This window comes from Piliocolobus tephrosceles, chromosome X (genome assembly GCF_002776525.5).
Source record: "Piliocolobus tephrosceles isolate RC106 chromosome X, ASM277652v3, whole genome shotgun sequence".
NCBI classification, from domain to species: domain Eukaryota; kingdom Metazoa; phylum Chordata; class Mammalia; order Primates; family Cercopithecidae; genus Piliocolobus; species Piliocolobus tephrosceles.
Window position 1 is genome coordinate 38238568 of NC_045455.1, and position 24220 is coordinate 38262787.

The window sequence follows — 24220 nt, forward strand, 5'->3', positions numbered from 1 at the left end:
TAATACTGGTATCTTTTCCCAGTTGTGTTTATAATGTGATTAATGACAATGACTTCATGAAAGATTTAATTTTTATAACTATGAACAAAAACCAAATGCTAGGTTTGTAAATGTGGTACAACAAACTCTTTGATGGATTTTGCTCCTCATGTAGACTTTGAGGATGATAATTTAAACAAATAAACCATTATTTTGGAGTAACTTTAAATGTACAGAAAAATTGCAAAGATAACACGGAGAATCTCTGTATACCTTCACCCAAATTCCCTTAAGGTTAATATCTTATGTAATTATAACAGAGTTGTCAAACCTACAGAATTAATATTTGTACCATACTATGAACTAATCTACAGATTCTATTCATGTTTCACTGGTTTTTCCATTGGTGACTTTTTTCTGTTTCAGAATACAACCCAGGATACCATATCTACATACCCATCATGTCTCTTTGGCTGCCTAGAGTCTGTGATAGTCTGCCAAGTCTTTGTTTTTCATGGGATAGTGATAGATTTTATGACAGAAATGTTATCTTAATGACAATTAAGTTGTAAGACTAATTTTTTGTTATTTAGAACCATAGGAATAGAGTTGGGGAGACAACACTTTGGCAACCAACAAAACAGCCCATAATGCCTTTTAAAATGCTACTGGGCCCCATATCCAGATATTTTAATTTAACTGGTTTGGGGTACAGCTTGGTCACTGGGAACCTTTAAAGCTTTCCAGTGAGTCCCTTATACAGTCAAGGTTGAGAATCATCGCCTTAGAGGTTGGGAAGTCCAACATCTTACTCAAAAGAGCATTGATTCTCAAAGCGTAGTCCCTGGAATAGCGAGTGATTCTGATGTACCCAAAAGTTTGGGAACCAGTGTAATAGAAGAATCTCTGCCAAATTATTCCTCTCAAATGCCTTGAATAATCCTTGTAAAGGAGAACTCATGACTCATAGCATATGTCACTTGACGGCTTAATTGTTAGGAAGTTATCCTCCATTGAAACAAACTGCTGAATTGTAATTTCCAATCAATGGTCACAGTTTTGTTTCTTAATTAAGTAATGACTCTACAAATACAAACCCAAACATTGTATTGAATCTTATAGAATTCCAAATGGATTTACACTTGAGAAAATGTTCCCTGCAGTGGAAATTCACCTTGAAAATTTACCTAAAACCCTCATACACTGCGTATGAGAATATAAAATGATATGGCTGCTTTGAAAAGAGTCTAGCAGTTCCTCAAATGCTTAAACATAGAATTACTCTACAATCCATCAATTTCATGCCTGGTATATATCTAAGGGAAACAAAAACACATTTTCACACAAAAACTCATATACGAATGTTCATAGCAACATTATTCACAATAGTGAATTAAAACCCAATATTGAAACAATCCAAATGCCATCAGGTGATGAATAGATAAGTAAAATTGTCTGACCACCTTATCATTATATGATTTGAAAAGTATTACAGTCCTTAAAATCTGTGAAATGGCTCTATGAAATTAATTTCACTCACAGTCACAAACCATTTAGTTTAGGGAAAGACTCTATCATTTAGAATTGAAATAAAAATATTTAAACTTATTCCTGTTGAGTCTCAGAAAAAAAAACCCAAAACGAAAGCCTCAGAAACAAAAGTTTTTCCTTGACCTTCTCCTGCCCTCCTATCTCAGTCTCATTCTCCCCCAAGGATAGCCAAAGAAACTAGAATCCCTCTTCCCCAAGGCAAGTCATACAAACCAAAACCCCCTTTCCTCAAAGCCATCCCTAAAATCTAAAATTATTACTCTACCTATCCCTTCACCTTTCTTTCTATGTAAAAACTGGCCATAAAGAAATTATCTGACATCCCTTGTTTGACTGTAGGTCATAAGACCCCTATTCCAGAATGATTCTGCCCCATGCCCAGAAGGAAGGAATGCATGCTCAAGAGATTAAGAAGAATCTAGGGACACAGACCTTGCTGGCTTTCCCCACTCAGTCTGTTGCCATTAGGTCATATTCTTTTTGTCCAATCATATTTCTTCATGGCTCTCTGTACTTTATTGAACCTAAATATTAAATGGACAATTTCCCCTGTATCTTTGGGTCTTCATTCTGAAGGCTCCCATCACAGGTTAAATAAATTTATATGCCTTTTCTCTAATTACTCTGCCTTTTGGGAGTTGATTTTTCAGCAAAGCTTCAGAGGGCAAAGTGGAACTTTCCCCTTGGCTCCTACCTTCTTAACGAATCAAATTACAAAACGTATATTTGCTTGCGCATCCAATTACGATGTAAAGTGAATATATTCATAAAATGAATCATGTCTCAGTTTAGCAGATTTTCCTGGGATGCTTATTTAGATTTTTAATTTGATTCATTAAAGTACCTGAAGAGGTAGAATAAGCTGAAGTTACAAAGAAGCCAAAACTGAGAGGCCACACAAAATTTTGGTTATTAAACAGAAGAAGAGCAGAGAATAAGGAAGCCAATAGGTACAGAGAAGGACAGGAAAAAGATGGACAAAATCCAATACTTAGTGACTAGCTGAGTTGCATTAGTGACAAATAACTCTAGTTAACGTCCAAGGGTTCCAAACTTCTTCAGGTCAAGAATGAACAATATTCCAAGTGAGATCTTTCTGAGGCCTGGCAATGCCACCATTCCTGCTCTTGAACTTCCATGAAATTCCATTTCCTTATTAATCCCTCTGATAAAAATCCCATTTCATTAGCAAGTCCAGTAGAACTGGAACACTTCTCAAATTAAATGTGAAATTCCTTAATCATACTTAATAATTTACTTGTAATTTTTTTCACCCCAATCACTTTCAAATAATACTTGAATGAGATTAGTTAAGCGTAAGCCCAGTCCTATTCCCAAAAGAATTCATGTATTTCCAGAATAAGCAGATTCTACTGAAAATTTATCCTCCCTCATTCTCTCAAAGACTTTCTCAAGGTCACAAACAGAAGCAAGAAGATGATTTGGGGAATTAAAGGAATGGAAAGAAACTATCTACCTGTGGGATTCAGGAATCTTTTATAGACAATATGAAAAAGAAAAGTGAGCCAGCTCTTTTGCTAGCTTTTCCATTCTCTGTAGATGAAATCAACAATATCATTTCTTTACATAAAAAAATTAATACAAAAGGCAACTGCACCTTATGAAGCTGAAAATAGTAATCTATTGTGTTTAGTATTCCCTCATATATAGGGGTAAGAATTGCTAAACATGGAAAAGTTAATTTTTCCTAAAGTATACAGTCTGTGACAAAAATGAAGTATAGCTCCTGTCCTAACCTTTCTTGTAATGGCCAATAAGGTGTCACAGTTTTAAAGCTATTATACTCTATGGTGTAAAGAAATTTCAAAATTAGCTCCTGTTTTGTGGCTGTGATAAATTCATGCATTCTTTTAGCACTAGGCATCCAGGGAAGAGATTCCCAGAGTGTTTTCTGCACTGCTGAGAGCTTACCAAGCAACAGTAAGTAAAAATAAATCTTCACAGCCCCAAAGAGCTTTGAATTTCCATGATGCCATTTACACTAAGCAATAGAACGGCAGGCCCTGAGTCACAAATTCTACAGAATTAGAATTATGTTAATTTTTTCCCTATTAGCTATTAAGCACCATATAAATTTTTGTATTTGGATTATATATATACACACACACACACACACACAACCCAAATTATATATTATATAATATATATCTAATCTTCTAAGGCTATACAATATATGCAGATGTATATGGAATTCATAAGAAAAAAGTGAATTATAATAAGCTTTACCTTCCATTCTTGTTTTCAGAAACATGAGAATTTACTTCAATTAATTTTTCCAGGTTCTGGTCTCTAAGAAAAAAATATGTTATTTATAAATACATGTATATATGATTTAGTTACAACATAATGACAGGAAATAAGAAAATACTGAAACATTTAAAAATCAGCACATAATCTTTGACATAGTCATTTGTGACCTATCAGGCTATAGGAGATTGAATATCTGACATTGAGCTATTTGATCCATACAACTCATGGATCGAACATGGAAGTATGGATTACATTGTGAAAGAGAAATAAAGAACTAACTTTTTGGAAGGTTTGGGAAATCTGATCTGAAAAGAAATCAATAATTTTTATTCACATTCAGTTCATTTTTCTTTTTTATTGATGTATAATAGATGTACATAGTTTCAGGGTACATGTGATGATTTAATACATTCATATAATTTGTAAAGATCAAATCAGTGTACTTGGGCTATCTATCACCTTAAATATTTATCTTTTCTTTATGCTAGAATCATTCAACATCTTCTCATCTAGTTATTTGGAAATGCGTAATCAATAATTGTAAACTATAGTCATCCTACTGATCTAATACTATGTCTTATTTCTTTTATCAAACTGCATATTTGTACCCATTAATCAACTTATTTTCAGCTAACATTTAATGAGTATTATCTCTGTGTCATGAAGTACTAACTGTGTTTTCACATGGGTTATCTCATTCAGATCTCACAAAAGTCCTGTAGAACAGTATCTGGATCTCAGAAAGGCAACGTCAGTTTTCCAAGGCCAATTAACTAATTTTCGGAAGAGTCAAGGTTTGAGATGATGCCATCTGCCCACCTGAAATCAATTCTTAGATGTTTACCCAGAGACCTTATTTAGGCTTTGGGGATCACAGAAACAAGGGAAATCAACTCAAAATTTGAATACATAATTCATTATGTGGGGGATAAATGGAGTGATTTGATTCTTATATCTTGGGCTGCATTAATGATTTGACACCCTTTCATGAGACACAAGATCCTCTGGTATGTTATTTATATATTAGGTATAACATTGATAGTTCTTTTTTTTTTCTTTTTTCATGAGTTATGAAAAGTCTTTGTCATAGGGTAGGAACACTGTTTAGAAGTCAAAACAATGAGGCCCAGTTTTTTCCTTACTTCTGTGAGCAAGTTAGCCAACCATTTTAAACTTCATTTTGCATATTAGTCTGTTTTCACGCTGCTATAAAGAACTGCCTGAGACTAGGTAATTTATGAAGAAAAGAGGCTTAATTGACTTACAGTTCCACATGGTTGGGGAGGCTCTAGGAAACTTACAATCACGGCAGAAGATGAAGGAGAAGCAAGTACCTTCCTCATAAGGCAGCAGGAGAGAGAGCTGGGGGAACCAAAACTACTTTTAAACCATCAGATCTCGTGGAAACTCACTGACTCTCACGAGAACAGCATGGGGGAAACTGTCCTCATGATCCAATCACCTCCCACTAGGTTCCTCCCTTGACATGTGGAGATGTGGAGATTATAATCTGAGATAATATTTAGGTGGGGACACAGAGCCAAACCATATCATTTTGTAAAGAAGGACACTAATGTCCAAACTCACACAATTGTGGTGAGAACGAGTAAGTTAATGTAAATAAAATTCATGGCACAATGATACGGTTTGACTGTGTCCCCATCCAAATCTCACCTTGAATTGTAATAATCCCTATGTGTGAAGGGTGGAGCCAGGTGTAGATAATTGAATCATGGGAGTGGTTGTCTCCACACTGGTCTTGTGGTAGTGAACAAGTCCTAAGAGATCTGATGGTTTTTTAAATGGGAGTTCCCCTAAACAAGCTCTCTTGCCTGCCACCACGTAAGACATGCCTTTGCTCCTCCTTCGCCTTCCACCATGATTGTGAGACCTCCCCAGCCATGTGACAATGTGAGTCCATTAAATCACTTTTTATTTATAAATTACCCAGTCTCAGATATGTCTTTATTAGCAGCATGAGAACAGACTAATACACACACAGTGACTACAGTTGTGGGTGAATTGAAAAAGCATTAAAAAAAAAAAAAATAGAAGTGCAGTGATCCTGCAGTTGGCACTGTTGATTCCACATTTTGAGAGGCCACTGTCACATTTTATTTCTGTTCTAAATTGTCACATCTTTGGAATTAACTCTGTTTTTTAAAAATCTCCCCTCTCATGGTCCTAAATAGTGGGTTCAAATAAGGTTATTATACATGGAATCAGTATATAGACTCTCACTCACAAATATTGGTAAAATGTTCTCATGTTTACGTGGGACGAGATTTAATACTCTTTTTACATAAAATCCAAACTGTCAATATTGGTATAATATACAAATTCGGCAGCATTCCCTAGCCACACTTAAGCCTCACATTTAAAACACTAACTGCATACTTTTGAAACTGTAGAAAATAGGGTACATTACTTTTTAAGTGAGTTACAGTGGAACTGTGCCAATTAATGTAGGTAAAAAGTACTAGGTTTCAGAAGTAGTTCGGAAGTATCAAATTATTGGCTCTGCAGTCCGAACGATGTAAATTTCAAAACTGAATTCTTCTACGTAACTGCAAGAACTGAGTAAGATAATCTACTACCCTAAATCCTGCAAACTGAGAAATAGTGACTAGAGTCTTTGGATTTGCCTAATCCTTGATGGTCTCCACTAATTACTAGAGCCATCTTCTTGGCATAAGGGGCCGCAAAACTTTTTTAACAACCGTAGCCATTAAGAGATCTTCCCCTTAATGTTTTAAGTAATACTTTACTAAATATTTAGGGATAGTGGAATAAAATTAAAGGGAGTATCATGGTATTTCATGATCCAGTTTCCTAGAAATGTCAAACTGGGATGGTCGGCAGTGGTAAATAGTGGAAGATCATCAGGAGGTGTGAATCTTGGGCAATTAGAACTTTGTTTCTCAAAGTGATTCCCCTTCCAGTGCTAATGCTGGAGGAACTGAGTGCTAGTTTTATAGGTAAACTGGTGGCTTTCATTACAACTTGAGAGTAGGGTCATATTATTATGGCCTAATATGGCCTTGCACATAGTAGCTGCTCCATAATTTAATTTAATTCCACAAATTAATTCCATTTGTGGAATCAATTTAAATTATTAAATTATCTTTTCTTTTTTGGGGAAACCTCTTACAACCTTACCCAGCTCTGAGAAAAGATATTAAAGGAACCCCAAGGGAAAGTATTAGCCTAGACCATGAACCTTTAAGATTGTCTGGTCTGTCTATATCTAGGGACATAGTATCCACCAAATTCATGTGGAAAAAAAGACCAGTAAAGCCAGTTATGGACATTTCACCTCCATTTCTGTCCATCACCCAGCACCTGCCTTACTTCACCCCTGAATGCACATATTATATTTATTTCCTTTTTGCACAGCTCCCAGTCCTGGCTTTGTTTGATTATCTTTGGAGCTTGTTCTGGGTTGAATTATACACTCCCCCAAATTCACATGTTGAAGTCCTAACCCCTGATACCTCAGAACGTGACCTTATTTAGAGATAAGGGTCCTCAGAGGTAATCAAGTTACAAATAGTGTCTCTAAGATGAAATTTGGACTCAGACACACACAGAGGGAAGATAAAGTGAAGACAGTTTTCTGGCTGGGCGCGGCGGCTCACGCCTGTAATCCCAGCACTTTGGGAAGCTCAGGCAGGTGGATCATGAGGTCAGGGGTTCCAGACAAGCCTCACCAACATGGTGAAACCCCGTCTCTACTAAAAATACAAAAATTAGTTGAGCGTGGTGGCAGGCGCCTGTAATCCCAGCTACTCAGGTGGCTGAGGCAGGAGAACTGTGTGAACGGGGGAGGCGGAGGTTGCAGTGAGTCGAGATCGCACCATTGCACTCCAGTGTGGGCAACAGGGCTAGACTCCGTTTCAAAAAAAAAAAAAAAACAGTGAAGACAGTTTTCTACAAGCCAAGGAGAGAGGCCTGGCACAGATATTTCCTTTTGGCCTGAGAAGGAGCCAGCCCTGTGGAAGGAACCAACCCTGCTGACAGTTTGATCTTGGACTTCTGCCCTCCAGAACTGTGAAACAACAGATACTTGTCTTTAAGCCACCCAGTCTGTGGTAGTTTGTTATGCAGCCCTAACAAATAAATACAGGTCTGCTTCTACCCTTACAATGTGATTATATGTATTTTCTCAGCCTAATGGTGGACATCCTCAACTCCTCCTGGCTTTGAACTCCTGACTGCTGTAGATACTGCCCACATGCTGCTCAACCTCTTTTGTACCTTAGTTTTCATGAGGGGGAGAAAGAATGGGGTTGGATCTGAGAAAGGAGAAGAAGCCAGAATCTTAAAAATCCAACAACTATGGATAGATAACTCAAAATTGCAACCTATGTGTGCCTTCAAAGAAACACATTTCCAAAGAGGAAATACAGTTGCAAATCATCAAGTAAACTATATTATTATTTGTTTCATAACATTTTTCTTATTTTATTAAACACTACCACATATCAGGTTTAGTAGAGTAATATTTATTTATTTAAGGCTAGTCAAGTGAAGCAGTGGAAGTGGAAAAGGAACAAAGAAATCTATAACTGGTGTGAGCAGTTAGTAGTAAACACCACTGCACTCAGAGCAGCCAAGATTTTACTCTGAATAATCTATACCAATATTTAATGCAAAATGGAAAGTTCCAGATGAAGAAAAGTACAAAATGTGTATTTACTTTGGCTATTCACTCTGATTGACGCCATCAGCTACATTTGAAGATCCAGTAAAAGAAGCACAGACTGCTCATAAGCTTTCAAAGTTAAAGGAGATAAAAATAAATTTTTGTTCTTTAATTAAGATCACATCAATTGCATGGTGACTTTTACACTGTGGTATAAGATGAAGAACTGTGAGTCAAGTGTGAAAAATAGATTTTTATAGAAATGCAACCAAATGCTGCAGGGTTAAGCAGAGGCTTGATTCCAATCCCCTTTCATGACAGTGGCATAGAAGGCAGGCAGACCTTAAAATATTATACATTGATGGGCAGGTGGAATTAATTCTAAGAAAATCACCAACTTTCTGTAGTTACAGAAAATTGTTGAAGAGCAAATTGTTACTGACTATTGCAACTAATAATGTTTTTTGTTTGTTATTTAGAGACTGGGGTCCAGCTCTGTCTCCCAGGCTCGAGTGTAATGGTGCTTTCATAGCTCACTGCAGCCTCGAACTCCTTGGCTCAAGCAATCTTCCCGTCTTAGCTTTCCAAGTAACTGGGACTACAGGTGCATGCCATCACACCCAGCTAAATTTTTTTTATTTTTGTAGAGACAGGGTGTCACCATGCTGTCCAAGCTGGTCTCAAACTCCTGGCCTCAAGCCATCCCCTCACCTCAGCCTCCCAAAGTACTGGGATTACAGGTACCTGGCCTAATAATGGTTTTTAAATGTAGATTTCAGAATATTTGGGGAGAAATATGAGTTATCTATGATGTAAAGCCACAGGACAATTTTTGAGTAATTTATCCATGTTATAATAATGTCATTTATTTTCTACTACCACATCGAAAACCATAAACTCTCTTACAAAGCAGGTGAAGGAAAAAAAATAGAGATTCTGGAGACCCAGGAATTACGTCTTTTACTATACAACTTTTCCTAGGAGAAGCTCTGCATATGAGAAAGTTATTAGCTCACTCCTAACTGTTCTTCCTTTCTCATGTGGGTGTGGGAGGTATTTATTAATAGGCAGCAATATGTTTCTCACCATACAGCTCATTTAAATTGCTTTTGTAGAGTATCAAACATATTTACAAAATTGAGAGTCTTCATATAAAAAATGTACTATGGTATTCCTTTTATGCCAGGAACTAAATCTTAGGCATTAGGCATTAGTTCAAAAGGAATATCTGTCTTTCTGAAAGGAATAGAGAATACAGTGAGAGAACTGGTATAATTCCTCAACTTACTGACATAGCAAAATGGGCCCAACTCGTTATGTTTTTACATATTTTTATAATTCTTTTCAGTGAGGGAGTCTTAAAGATTTTGTATTAAAGAAATTAACAGGTCCATAGAGCAGTTGGGCAATTCAGGTATTTTAAATATAAGATGTGACCAAGAATTTCAGTGGCTCCAATTCACTATAGTTTATTGAGATTATGTCATGAGCAAAAGATAGTAATTGGCTCAAGCAAGGAGACCAGTCACAAGAAATCTGATTCTTTTCATTTGGTTTCACTCATAGGGGCTCAGAATGTCACAGCTGGAAGGCTAGACTTTCTCTAAGTGGACTATCACAAGGCATTGATGAGGTTGAGATTTATCCTTTAATTCAATATTTGCTAAATACCTAACATGTGCCAGGCATTGCATTATGCACTATGGGTAAAGAAATAAACAAGGTAGACCCATTAGTTACCCTTAAAGACCTTATAGTCAAAAAGGGATGATTAAATAATAACTCCCTTGAAGAGACCAACATTATGGGACAGAAAAGATAGATCGAGAACATCTAGAAGAAGCATCTGATGCAGATGTGGTGGGTTAGGAGGGCTTCCCAGAGCCTGAGTGACAGACACCTAAGCGGATACCTAAAGGATAAGTAGAAGTTAACCAAGCAATAGCGATGAAGGAGGAGTGAGGAGTATGCAAGTTAGAGGGTGTGTGTGGGTGGGGTTTGCTTTTGGGTAGAGAATGATAATAGACTGAAGTGGGAAAGCCCATAGATGCCAGATCATGGTGGGCTTGGAGACCAGGTTAAGGAGGATCATGGCCATTATGCAATAGCAATGGGGAGCCACAGAAGGAGTTTAATCAGAATGACATGATCAGATTTGTGTCTTAGGAAAACCACTCTACAGGGTGGCAAATGGATTGAAGAGCAAAAGGGGAGATTGGCAGCAGAGGGGCAAGTTAGGAGGCTGAACAATAATCTGGACTACAGAACCAGTGGGTCTGATGAACTGTCTTGGACTACTCCCTGAGATTAGGGGATGCATCCAAAGTGACTGATTGATTGATTATGGGAAATGAAACACCAGAAAGAGTCAAGGTTGTCCCCAAGTTTATGTTAACAGAAATATGAAAAATATGTAATAGGTAGTTAGGAAGGAACTCTTCTCCCTTTGGAATACTAAAAACTTGGGGATGTCTTAACAAATAGGAAATCCTTAAGAAGATGGAAGTATAATGCCACAAACAGTTAAGAGTATTTTTTTTCTACTTTAGATGAAGGATGCCTTTTCTAACTGTAGAGACCGTGGTGTCACTAGATGCTTTTCAATATTCATTCAGGAGCAGAAATTTAGCGTTTTAATAATCAGTCTAACAACAGTTTATAGGCTACAGATAACTGAATATCTCTCTTTGACACTGGTTGATGAAAATGTGAAACTGTTACTACCAAAAGTCATGCAAATTCTTACTGAATAAATGAAAATTTTGTGCACATCTGTAGTTTTTCCTAGAAGAAGTTCAAGGATGCCTGCTTACATTCTGATCAATGGCAGTAGTTTATTCAGCCCCTAACTATGAATTAAATATACAGCTGCTGGAAATGTCAGCAAAGTCAGATGAAAGAACTCTGATTCACGGCTGTTACACTATTAAATAATCAGTGCTTATGTCACATTGAATTGATGTAACAGTGCCTTGTGACTGTTCTTCTTAGTGAGAGGCACTTTTAAAATACTCTCCTTCATAGCTACATTAAAATCAAGAGGGCAGAATGGATAGATTATAGATACGGGTGGCTGAACCAATTGAATGAAGTTGCTTTTTTCAAATAGATGGTTCAGTCTTTCCTATTTGTCTGCTTTGTGATAATTCTTGAACATCCCAGCTGATTCTCATCATATCTGTCATACTGGTAAACAATAATTAGACATAGGTTAGGTTAGATTTGTGAATCAAGCCACCATCTTAAAACAACACGATAGCCAATATTTTTTAATTTTTTTATAGTAATCATATCTGTGTACGGAAAATGTCCTCTTTTTATGGATATTTGATTAGGAGTTGCTGAAATATAAACTACCTTTTTACCAAATTGGCCTCTTCTAATAAAACAACAGGCAAAAATCCCTTCTGAGAAAGTTACCGTTGTCAATAAAGCACAATTGTCAGAGGGACTGAGGGAGGAAAGAGGTGGAGGGAGGAGATGTGGGAGAGAAAGTGAGAGACTACATTTTTCACTGTCAGTTATTACATAACGTGGTTATTAAACCTAACCACTTTCAACATGATTGGGAACTTCCTAAAACTGTTACTGATATAAAGAAAAATCCGGCCGGGCGCGGTGGCTCAAGCCTGTAATCCCAGCACTTTGGGAGGCCGAGACAGGCGGATCACGAGGTCAGGATGATCAAGACCATCCTGGCTAACATGGCGAAACCCCGTCTCTACTAAAAATACAAAAAACTAGCCGGGCGACGTGGCGGGCGCCTGTAGTCCCAGCTACTCGGGAGGCTGAGGCAGGAGAATGGCGTGAACCCGGGAGTCGGAGCTTGCAGTGAGCTGAGATCCGGCCACTGCACTCCAGCCTGGGCGGCAGAGCGAGACTCCGTCTCAAAAAAAAAAAAAAAAAAAAAGAAAAATCCACCCAACAAATGCCACTATAAAGAAAGGGTTCTACTTCGCAAAGATATTTCCGTACAATTCTCAGCAGCAGAGTCCACTGTTATTTCAGTTATTAGAAAATCCACATACAGCAAGGTTTTCTTTCCTCCCTGTCATTTTAACAATAATCCTCCAGAATAAATATATCTGATCATAGTTCTTTAACTGTGTATGAGCAGCAGAGGATCATAGGGAATATGAAGAATGGAAAGAACAAGAGAGTCTGAGCTGACTTAACCACAGATCTTTTGTTTTCCCTCTAGGTGGTGACATCAGAAGTCCCTGAGTTTAAGTCCAGGGTGTATTTTTCTTTCTTGAAAAGGTTATTTAGTACCTTTGAGCTCTAGTTTCTTCTTCTACAAAATAGGGTGCATGAACAGATTTCTCATGGGATTCTTGTGAATATTAAATGTATGTGAACTACCAGTCATATCCTAGGTGCTCAAAACAGCAAGAACAAAATATGATACTCAGATAGAAAACAAACTAGGAGATGTAAGAGTTAGGCCAATCATGACTTACACTTTCCTGTTTCTCCTAATGGGTTCAAAGTACTTTATCATATGTTAATTTCTTTTTGTCATTTTAGAATATTGGACTACTATTTCCAGCAATGTATTTATTATAATACAATTTCAGATCAGCAGAGCAATTTGGACTTCTGATACAGTGCACTCTTTTGCATTGTCTATTACTTTATTATAGGTTAATAAAGCAGTTTATGTGAAATATATCAAATAACAAATTATAAGATATCGTAAGAATGTAAAATGGAAGTTTATGGTTAAAATCTGTAATATTTTGTGGGCCCACACTAGCTGTGGATCAAGGATTTTGAAGACCATGAATATTCTTTCCAATGTTCTACGGACATGCATTCTAATGTTTTACAGACATTCACAGAAACCATTAGTTTGGTTCAACTTCTTCAAAATATCTTTTTTCCTTATTTAATTGTATTCATTTCTTTTATTTCAGTCCTAAAACTCTATTTTCTGTAGACAACAAACACTAAGTTGTTTTAGTGCAAATAAGAAGCCCAGCACTAATTCCAAAAAGTGCAATTGATTCCAGAAGAGTGCAATATGTTTCCTTGTTGACAGGAGTCACATGGGATGGATTGTAAATGTATCCTCATTTTTTTTTTTTTTTTTTTGAGACGGAGTCTGGCTCTGTTGCCCAGGCTGGAGTGCAGTGGCTGGATCTCAGCTCACTGCAAGCTCCGCCTCCTGGGTTCACGCCATTCTCCTGCCTCAGCCTCCCGAGTAGCTGGGACTACAGGCGCCCACCACCTCGCCCGGCTAGTTTTCTGTATTTTTTTAGTAGAGACGGGGTTTCACCGTGTTAGCCAGGATGGTCTCAATCTCCTGACCTCGTGATCCGCCCGTCTTGGCCTCCCAAAGTGCTGAGATTACAGGCTTGAGCCACCGCGCCCGGCCAAATGTATCCTCATTTAACACACCAAAGAAAACTAAAAGTCCTCAAAAGAAAGGCAGGAAGGAAGAAAGGAGAAAACAGAAAAGGGATACGAAGGAGTGGTTCATGCCTGTAATCCCAGCAATTTACGAGGCTGAGGCAGGATTGCCTGAGCCCAGAAATTTGAGACCACCCTAGGCAACTAGTAAGACCCTATCTCTAAAATAATTTTTAAAAATTTGCTGCCAGTTACTCAGGAGGCTGAGGCAGGAGGATCACCTGAACCCAGGATTTTGATGCTGCAGTGAGCTATGATTGTGCTACCGTGCCCCCACCTGGGTGATAGAATGAAATGGAAAGAAGGAAGGAAAGAAAGAAAAAAGGGAGGAAGAGAGGAAGGGAGGGAAGCAGGGAGGCAAGGAGGGAGGAAGAAGTTCCTACCCTAGAAACTTGTAAACATGTCAAGATAGTCAAGGTCATTTACCGATTAGTGTTTCTAAGAGCTGAAGGTTTCACTTTAATAAGATTGTCCAAGTCTTGGCTGCTTAAAAGAGGGAGAGAAAAAAGTTCAGATTAGTAACAGGTTTTGGGGTTGTGTTAGGTCAGTAAAGCAACATTATAAATCTACTTCATCCAGGGGCAACAGACAAATAAAAATATGAATTGACTGCTTCTATTTGATTACCTCTGATTGTTTCTGATTACTGCAGGATTTACTTTGATGAGGTTAGCAAGATCTTGGTTTCTTTAAATCAAACAATAAAAAGAGAGCAGGTTAACTATGAAGTCCTTTTGGTAATATCATTAAGGTTATAAATCTGCTTGAAGTAATAATAAAACTTAATATTCTTTCTGACCAAAGCACATTAAAACAACATAGTTTTATTACCTTTGGTTGTTTGTGAAAATTTCAGGATTCACTTTGATGAGTTTATCAAGATCTTGTTTTCTTAAAGTGGAAAAAATATTAAAGCAACTTGGATTAGAGATAACCATAGGTTTAAGGTAGTCAGAAATGGAAAGAAAGGATAATGGTATAAGACATATTGTTTTAGTATTGACTAACCATGAAATATGTTTTCTAAACAATTTAGGGGATGAAGAATTATGCTTTATCAGAAGAAAACTTACTCTAATTTCATATATTTTATTGACAGACCCTATCTACAAGGGCATGCTGGTTAAGTTGCCATAGCAAACATTTAGTAACCAACAATTGTTCATTCTTGAATGTATTAACATTATGAAGATAGCAACTGATTTTAATATCCTTATTTTTAAAATCAGGTTAATCAACTAAGGATATCAATTTAAAAAAAATAAACTCTAAAATGGGGATTATTGTTAATATAAGGCTTAGCAAAGAGAGTTCCAGCAATCCATCAATTTCAAAGTGTTCCTCTAAACTCATTTTAATACTTATTCAGAGAAATACATGGCAGTTACCATGGCAAGAGATTGCAGAACTGACAACACCTGCTTCCAGTACCATCTGGGAAACAATCTACATGTACCTCTCCCTGCAACAGTGCTTTTTCCTTATATAAAAATAAAATACATTTTATTCCTCAAAAAAAAAAAAAAAAAAAAAAAAAGATGCAAGGTCAGGGACCAAAAGAGCGTCATTTAGAGATGAATAATCAGAACATCTGAGAAAAGGTCTGCATTTTCTTCCCCAGCCTTCAACCTTTCCATAGAATGTTCAAGGCTTCATTTAGTTTGATTTATTCTTCATGGTTCTCACCTCTCCATAGCCTATGGAAAGGCTCTAACTGAATTTTCCCTATTTTGAGCTTTCTTCTATGATAATGTTCTCAACTGAACATAATAAATTGATATCTATAAATACTATTAAAAGAATGATTGACATATGAAAACTAACTATCCACAACATAATTTCCTTGTATAAACCGATGACAAAATCTGTCATAAAACTAAACTGTGTCAGAAAGACAACAGTCTTTAAAATGAGGTTAATTTCACATATTATTATAAAATACAAAGAATAAAACGTTGTAGAGTGGACAGTATGTTCAAAAGCCACAATTTTAAAAAAATATACAATTAATCACAATATTGGTTAGTGTAACTACAGATAATATTTATGTGTCAGCAAAATTAAGAGTAAGTAACATAAAAAAAACCCCCAAAATCCACTATAACTTCCATTTTCACTGTCCTACTGAGCACAAAAATTTAATTTACCTAATACTCTAGAACAATGATATACTAACCACTGTTACATAAAGCCCAACAAGAAATACATTTTACATCACAGCCTAAAACTATCTTTTACCGACAGCCCCCCCACACACACACACAAAGACATACATTTTATGAAATAATATTCTTACTACATAAGAACTCTCATATTTTCTGTTCAGTTCATTCTATTTAATTAAGAGAAAAATGCTGATTGCCATTCACTAAATTAATTACAAGACCCTTTAATGGGTTGCAACCCACATTTGAGAAACACTAGCTTAGAAAACATAAATATATGCTATATTCTGCCACCACTCCTGTAAAGACAACACCATGTGTTAATGAAACAAAAATCTCAGGAACAGTCTGGAATTGCCTTGATTGATAGCATCATGCAATTTTTGCAAACAACAAATATGTAGATTTTTTTCAGGCCCTAGATCCTGCAAAGCAAGCATATCTAAATTTTATCCAGGAAAATGTAACATTTTTTCTCTCAAGTTACTATTTTTATTTATTTAGCTTTAAGAATGTAGTAAAGGATACATTAGGATATTTAGGTTACTATTACTTTCATGCAGTTTAAAAGCTGTAAAGTGTTTTGCAATCATTTGCACATTTGTGCCATTGTAATCTACGAAGCAATCTTTCAAGTGTCCCTGTAAGAACAGTAAAAAACACCTCCTGGTCATCCCACAGCAAGAGCAACACTCCTATCTTTACAGCCTCTGCTATTTCCCAAGGTGCTTAATTAATTTTTATATATATTAAGATCAAAGTCTGTGTGCTGTGATATAAAGACTAGGAGTTGGGCTGGGAGGTAGAAGATCTCACAGATGACTGTGAGATTTTTGCCCCTGGTCTCAGTATTCTCATCTGTAAATGAGGAGGTTGGATTGGATAATCTCCAAGGCTCTGTCCATCTCCAAACACCTCCTCCTAGGACTCCATGAATACGAATTTTACTTCCTCTGTGTTTATTAATTAGCTCTTCAATATCTCTCCCTTTTAAGAATGCAACTCATTGACAATATATTCTATATTCAGCAAGCAGTACATGAGTGCTCCAAAATGTAATATATTAAACTGACAACCTATTATTGTCTTGGTGTAACATCTCTGTGCCCCTGGTACATAATTAGCTTTAATCTATGTTAATTGCCTGCTGTTAATAAGATTGAATATGCCTACCAAATTCTCTTTTTGGCTTCCACAACCTATAATTATACCTAATGTACAAGTAATGATACCTGGTTGTAAGCTGTGAACCCAGTAGGTGCTCAGTAATTATTCACTGCCTAAGAGATGATAGAACTACTATCAGTCTTCCACTAATTTTTTCTGTGGCCCTGCTCAAATCACTTAACCTTTCTGAGTCTTAATTTCCTCTTCTGCAAAATGAGTAGATTCATCTGGAACACTGGTTTTCAAAATTATTCAAACTACTGGGCCAAGATATCCTAAGCTTCCTTCTCTCCATCTCCAAAATTTAACAATTTGTATACGTACCAACAGAACTTAAAAGGGGAAATCATGAAACCGTTCTTAAGATGTATTTATATATAAAACAGTAATGTGTAATGATATTAAGTCTTCGATTAACTATAGACAAAAAGTGAATTTCATTATCTTACTGACATTACTTCAAGAAGAATTATTCAACTTTAGGTCCATCACCTTGCTGAGCGCAGTAAACCTCTCAAGAATAATGAACCTCATAAAATTTCCACTGACTATCAGAAAACTCTAAAATGAGGTGAATGATATTGCTAATGATTAGTCTAATGAAGTGTCTAGGTCATTTTTCAAAAAAATTAACTACCATTAATAAATTATCATCAATTTCAAAGACAAAAGTATTAATTTCAATACCATACAAAACAAAACAAAAACAGCTCCTAGACTACCAATGTTCCTTCCTGCCCATTTCTCCAACCGCTCTGTTCAATTCCTTTACTGGAGGCTTAGAGAAGAGAAAGCACCGTCATGCATTGTTTCCAGCTTCCTCTGTTTCTTGCAATTAACAAATACTGAGACATCTAGGTTTCCACCTGTGATGATATTTTGAGATTTGCATTCAATTTGCCCATAGAATAATTCTAAATCATTTCTATTAATTTTGGGTTTACTTAACAAGAAACATAACAAAACTCACATCCATCTCTTACCCATCAGTGTTTTTGACAACTTTGGGGCTGACATTAATGTGTTCATCAAGACCTTGTTCACTGCGAAAACAAAATTAGAGGAAACTGGCAAATTTCATACCGGCATTTCTTTTTTTTGTTTCGACAGGTGTAAATCATTCAATAGCATCCTAGTGTAAAAAGTCATGAGTTTACTGAGTTTCCAATTTATATATATTAGTTACCACTTTTTTAATCTTCAAAACAACTCAGTGACATCAACATTACCAGCCCTACCCCCACCCCCACTGCCTTTATAAACAAAGATATTGCACTTCAGAGGGATTAAGGCATTCCCTGGGGCCAGATACCTAAGAAATGGCTGAGGGTGAACCAAAATTCCAACCACAGGAACTGGACCGCAAACTCCACACTCCTTTCCCCAACATCCTCCCTCTGTCTCATGTTCATAACAATCCCTCACATCCATACAATGCTTTTCACCAACATTATCTTCACAGTAATTCAATGAGTGATAGTTTGGGGTTTCTCTGCCGTGCTTTTAGTGACTTGTGTCCAGTGTATAAAGGGTCTTAATTTCTCAAGAACATAAGTAAATTCAATGTCATGCAAAAAATATTCTAATCAAACATAAAAATATTATGTTGTCAGTTTTCTTGCCAGTCATTTAAATATTAATCTCTGGGTTTGTGAGAGAACAGAAAGCCAATATTTACTGATTTGTTCAGTTTTATGAACTTGTAATTTACTATGAATTTATAATTATAATTTAGTTATACTATTACTGTGTCAAAGGAGTTTCTAAAGTAGTAATTACACAGAATTACCTTCAATATTATCATCTTCAACAATAATATAATGAAATTAATGAAAGCAATAATAGATAGAAAAAATCTATCCAGCATTATTACACATCAACTTGTTCTCATTTTTTTTTCATGTCCCCTTTCAAAATGTCTTTAGTCAACTAATTAATCTTATTTGGGGGCATAAATTGGAGACTTGCTAAGAAGTCTTCAACAATCTTAATAAGTTTACCTTTTGTTTGCTGAAGGGATCACTTTGATAAGATTGTCCAAGTCTTGATTCCTAAAAAAATGTTAAGTTTCAGTAGCTGACTAAGTCAACTAAAATCTAATAATTTGTATATTTTTTCAGCCTTAATATTAACCAAATGATTGTTGCTAATTTAAAACTTCATCTATACTTAAATTTTTAGCCTTATGTAAAAACAGGTAGCTACTATCAATTCATTTCTTGCATACATTTGTGTATATGATAATTTAATTTAGTTGTATTCTTGTTTCTTTCAAGTCAACCTCAAAGCAGAATTATTCCTAAACTCTTTATTTTACATACTTTATCTCTGTGGCAGAATTAGACCATTTAGAATATTTTCTGGAGGTTATAATGAACGAGAGAAAATATAAAATTATTCATTATATCCATATGTTCCTTGCTCCCCTTCTTCCACAACAAACAAAAGCTGAGATTTTTTGTAAAAAAAAAAAAAAGAAAAGAAAAAAAGTCATTTTCTGATTCTAAGTTATGTAGGTAATATATATAATATAAATATGTAATATTCACACTACCCCAAGATATTAAATCACTTCAGAATCACACTTCATGCAAAGCTAAATTAGAGCGAGCAAGGCATCAGTTTATATAATTTATGTTTCTATTCTAAACACTCAAATAGGCATTCATCACTCTACAGAGATGCTGCTGTTGTCACAGTAATGATACCAACCCTAACACCAAAGACCTGAATAGGAAGCCTAATTTGATATACTTTATTATTGGATGATATGTTATATATCCTGGAGAGAAAATAATTGGAAAGACTTATATCTTAACTAATCCTTAAGACTAATCTATAGGTTCATTTTATCATGTGCGTATCCTTCCATGTAAATTATTATATTCTATTACATTGAACTGTTTAAAATTGCCATTTTGTTGGTCAAAAATAGTTGAATGTCAGTAATTTCATAAGATTCAACCTCCCAGGAAAATTTATTTGCTATCTTCTTCACATTGAGTAGTGCTATGGGAAATTAACAATAAAGAAAAAATTGTTAAGAGTAATAATAATACTAATAGATAATGTGTAATAAGCACGTGAACACTAAGTGTTTTACAAGCATGATCATGTTTAATTTTTGTAGTAACTCATGAAGAAATTAACTCTTACAATCCTGATATTACATATAAAAAAGCTGAGGTATAAGGGAGGTTAGGCAATTTGTCCAAGACTACACAGCTAGCAAAAGGTCCTCTGAACTCAAAAAATCTCACTACCAAGTAAAATAAATAGACACACAAACAAACGCAATACATGGCAGCATGTGGCTACCAAAATACAGCCTCAAACATTATAAAGGAAAGGGCATGAATAATCAGGCCATCTTCACCTTTAGAAACTAAGTCATCTTGGGAGAGGGAAAAGGCAACTGTCTTTCACTGAATCTTAATCTGTAATGTAATTATATGGTTTCTGGATTTAGTGTCTGACCCTCAATAGTAAAACTAAAGTTGTATTAATATATGCCAAATCAGGGGGGCAGTAGGGTAGTAGGCTGTATTTCAGACTCCACCTCAACTACATTCAGCTTTGACTCTCTTCACCCGCTCAAACAAAATACTATGTAGTCTAGGGGTCAGCAAACTATGGACCTCAAGCCACATCCAACTTGCAGCCTGCTTTTGTAAATAAAGTTTTATTGAAACACAGCCATGCCCATTTGTTCACAAGGTACTAATGGCTGCTTTCACACTATTGGCAGAGATACTTACTTAAAAACAGAGACAATTTTGGTCCCTGAAACCAGAATTATTTACTATTAGCCCTTTAAGAAAAAGTTGCTGACCTCTGATCTAGTCTAAATAAGCTGTTTGATAGCCACATACTGCAAAATAGACCGTATTCCAATATGCAAAGTAAGATAGGAAATCTGCTGAGAGAAGATATATATCTTGGTATCTTTTATATCTAACTCATGTTCAAATTCACTTAACAATATACATTTACAAGTTGGTGATTTTATTATGCCTGTTTATTTACTTAACATGATATGCCTTAGATAAAATTCTTTCTATATAAAAGAAAAATGTCATTCTTTTTTCAATGAACTGAGAATAATTTTTTAAATGACTTCCCAATTTATTTGGGTAGTAGAAATGTTTGGGTAGTAGACAGTAAGAAGAGAGGGAATACGTGATGGAAGAAGAAGGAGGAAGAATTTTTTATCATATGAAGACCTTTCTTTACGCTACTTAGATCTGGGAAATTGTTTGGGATGATGTTTTGTCTCATGGGGAATTCCCGTTAATTTTTAAGGAAATCCTCAGCATGGAACACAAATCTCATACTGGTAAGAGATCATTCCTGTATTTCAAGGAATTCTCTCTCCCATGGCCAGAGAGCCTTGAGCACGTGCTTGAACACTAAATTTCTGACACAGGATCTGCTGATTTGGGTCCCATCATTGGTTGTCTCAACGGTGGGACGATGCAATTTATTTATTTATTTATTTTTGAGACGGAGTCTCGCTCTGCCGCCCAGGCTGGAGTACAGTGGTGTGATCTTGGCTCACTGCAAGCTCCGCCTCCCAGGTTCATGCCATTCTCCTGCCTCAGCCTCCCGAGTAGCTGGGACTACAGGCGCCGCCACCAAGCCCGGCTAATTTTTTGTATTTTTAGTAGAGACAGCGTTTCACCGTGTTAGCCAGGATGGTCTCGATCTCCTGACCTCATGGTCCGCCCGCCTCGGCCTCCCAAAGTGCTGGGATTACAGGCGTGAGCCACTGCTCAATTTATCATGTTTTTAAGTTGATTAGGAAAAAAAACAGGGGAGAAGTTCCATAAACCTTACCCTTGGTGAGTTGTGTTTCTTTCAGGAGCCACTTTGATGAGGCGGTCGAGACTTTGGCCCCTTAAAAACATAGAAAACCAGATCAGTGGTAGATTTATCACTAATTTCAAGTATTTGCTAATGGTTTCAAGTATTTGTTAAAACTGAGAAATACTTTTATTATAAAATATTTATCAAAATAATAAAATTAGAGATCATCTCAGAGGGCTGGGGGTTTTCAGTGTTGACTGTGAATATACATATAGGGACCTAACTAAAACTGGAGAGAAATAATGAGTAAGAACTTTTAGAAAATGTTTGATGCGCCAGGCCAGGCACTCTTCTTAGTGATTTACATGATTTGTCTAATTTAATCCTCACATCAATCCTATGACATCGGAAGTATTCATAGGAAGTATTATTATTCCAGTTTCATAGAGGGAATAACTGAGACACAGAAACCTTAAGTAATTTTCCCACATGGCTAGTGGTAGCAGAGCTGGGATTTAAAGATAGGTAATCTGGCTGCAGAATGCCTGTGCCTTATCATGACACCAAACATCAATTGGAACTTAGTAACTGAATTAGACTTGGGAGTATTGAGAGAGTTCCTGGTGCCATTTCCTCACTTTGCAGATGAGAAACTGAAGCCTGAACAGAAGTGACTAGTTTGAGCACACACAGGTAAGAGGAGCAGATACAGGCCTATACCCACAACTACAGGGTCCAGTCTAGTTCTCTTTCCCCTCTACTGTGTCATCCCTTCTGCTTGAGAAAAATAATAAATCAATGAATAAAAATATCCTGTCCATGGTGGGAAAACAATTTTATTCCTGATTAGTCAAAGAGTACTCTCATTGTATCAGAAATTGGTTGACCAAAATTTTTAACATTTCAAATGTGAAGTAGGCAGGGTTACACGGCTTCTCTTAAAGGATCATTGGGTTTAGCATCAGTCAGCCGAAATGAGGCTTTAATTACACTTTTAGGCATTGGTTACTATGAAACAAAAAAAGGGAGCTTACTAAATCTTACCCTTGAGTACTTTTTTCTGTTCCTGGATTCACTTTGATGAAGTCATTGAGGTCTTTGGAACTTCAAACAAAAAACATGATAAATAAAAATGGAATTAAATAAATTGGCTGTTTCGATTTAAAGGATATATGTACTCAAGATAAATTTTACTATTAAGCTTTGAGATAAATTGATACAAGACTATGCTCTTAATTTAAAAGACTAAACTTTGTGACCTTCTTACCAATCACTGGTACACTGATGTAGTTTCTCATTTACCCCCAAAATAAAACCGTATAATTAGGGTAAGACTCCATTTAAAAAAATCAGTTAATGGATGACATAATAATCTGCTAAAAACTCTCACCTGGTTCCCCTAAGCATTCCATCTAATGTTACAGCTATAACTAAACTGTTTTGTTAATCATTTCCATTTGTAATATCCTTCTTTAAAAAATGGATTTTATATCCATTATTTCATTAATTCCTAACAACTATCAAGTGACAAAAACCAAACATCATCATTATTATTATTATTATTGACATGGTGTTTGACTCTGTAACCCAGGTTGGAGTGCAGTGGCTGGATCTCGGCTCATTGTAACTTCTACCTCCTGGGTTCAAGCGATTCTCTTGTCTCAGCCTCCCAAGTAGCTGGGACTACAGGTGCACTCCACCATGCCTGGCTAATTTTTGTATTTTTTATAGAGACAGGGTTTCACTATGTTGGCCAGGCTGGACTTGAACTCCCAACCTCAAGTAATCCGCCTGCCTTGACCTCCCAAAGTGCTGGGATTACAGGTGTGAGCCACCGTACCCTGCCAAACGAATATTACGATCCTCATTTTATAACTAAGGAGGCTGTAGCTCAGCATTCAAGGGACTTGCTCAAGAACACCAAGCTAGTAAGTAATGATGTTCAGACTTTCTGATCCCAGTCCAAAGGTTTTTCAACACATCTTCTTTCCTGAGTACCACAAATGGATAGGGAAGAGGAAGGAAGAAAGGTAAGACATAGTCCTCACCCTTGGTTACTTCTGTTTACTTCAGGGGTCACTTTGATGAGATTGTCAAGACTCTGGCCCCTTTAAAACATTGAAGGAATGGTAAGATTGACAACATGTAACAACGGTAGACTGACAACAAGAAGATAAAGCTGTTCATTAAAACTCAGAAGCAGTATAAAAACTCATTGAGATCA

General features: G+C 36.3%; 1 protein-coding gene across 1 annotated transcript in view; it reads right to left on the minus strand.

Annotated features, from left to right (window-relative positions):
- The window catches only part of SCEL (sciellin), a 110022-nt gene that overhangs the window by 13621 nt on the left and 72181 nt on the right, over positions 1-24220 (minus strand). The window contains exons 20-28 of the mRNA XM_023185525.2: positions 24045-24104; positions 23041-23100; positions 22027-22086; positions 19191-19241; positions 18174-18233; positions 14690-14749; positions 14486-14545; positions 14285-14341; positions 3778-3840 (exon numbers count right to left, since the gene is read on the minus strand). Coding sequence (XP_023041293.1) covers positions 3778-3840; positions 14285-14341; positions 14486-14545; positions 14690-14749; positions 18174-18233; positions 19191-19241; positions 22027-22086; positions 23041-23100; positions 24045-24104 — 531 coding nt within the window. The remainder of the gene's footprint in view (positions 1-3777; positions 3841-14284; positions 14342-14485; positions 14546-14689; positions 14750-18173; positions 18234-19190; positions 19242-22026; positions 22087-23040; positions 23101-24044; positions 24105-24220) is intronic.